The sequence below is a fragment of the Nannospalax galili genome, unplaced genomic scaffold (assembly GCF_000622305.1).
Source record: "Nannospalax galili isolate Female #2095 unplaced genomic scaffold, S.galili_v1.0 scaffold612, whole genome shotgun sequence".
Lineage (NCBI taxonomy): Eukaryota > Metazoa > Chordata > Mammalia > Rodentia > Spalacidae > Nannospalax > Nannospalax galili.
The window spans coordinates 328,731-329,450 of record NW_008333388.1 but is presented as its reverse complement, the minus strand read 5'-3'; the positions used below and the strand labels follow the sequence as shown (position 1 = coordinate 329,450).

The 720-nt window shown below is 71.0% G+C and overlaps 1 protein-coding gene across 1 annotated transcript in view; it reads left to right on the top strand.

Moving 5' to 3' along the window:
• The first annotated feature begins 229 nt into the window (after positions 1-229).
• Positions 230-720, top strand: part of Gata4 (GATA binding protein 4) — a 48,369-nt gene continuing 47,878 nt past the window's right edge. The window contains exon 1 of the mRNA XM_008828158.3: positions 230-709. Within this exon, the coding sequence (XP_008826380.1) occupies positions 523-709 (187 nt within the window). The 5' untranslated portion in view covers positions 230-522. The remainder of the gene's footprint in view (positions 710-720) is intronic.

Below are 720 nucleotides of genomic sequence, written 5' to 3'. Positions count from 1 at the left end.
GAGGCGCGAGTGGGGCGAGGAGAGGGGACTCTGAAAGCTCAGGGATGAACTTTCTCCCACGTTTCCTTCCCCCTTCAGGACTCTTCTGCAGTGGGGGAAGGAGCTGTCCTCGGACTTCTGCCTTGGATCCCGGCTACCAGATTCCAGCGGCGCCTGTGTCTGCAGGAGGCTGCGGGCTGCGACTTCGCGCCACGGGCGGGCGATCCGAGGCCCGCGCCCCACGTCGGTGCCCCACGTGGCGCCCAGCGTCTGCCGCGTCCACGGCGCGCCGGACCTCCAGGCCCTGGGGTGGAAACGGCCCTCCTGCACCTCCTCCAGAAACAACCGAAAACCCTGGTTGGGATTGTCCGGAGCACCCAAGCGCCTCGAGCCCTTTGCTCTGATGCTGCGTTGAACAGTAGAGCTTTTTGAGGCTCTGTGCCCGGCCCGCACGCGCACGTTCGCGTCCTGTCGCCTGTCCCCGCGTGGCTCGGTGACCTGCCGGGGAACGGAGGACTGGGACGCGCGGAGCTCACCGCGGCGATGTACCAGAGCCTGGCCATGGCCGCCAACCACGGCCCACCGCCCGGAGCCTACGAGGCGGGCGGCCCCGGCGCCTTCATGCACAGCGCGGGCGCCGCGTCCTCGCCGGTCTACGTGCCCACGCCGCGGGTGCCGCCGTCGGTGCTCGGCCTGTCCTACCTCCAGGGCGGAGGCGGGGGGGGCGGGGGCGCGGCCCCC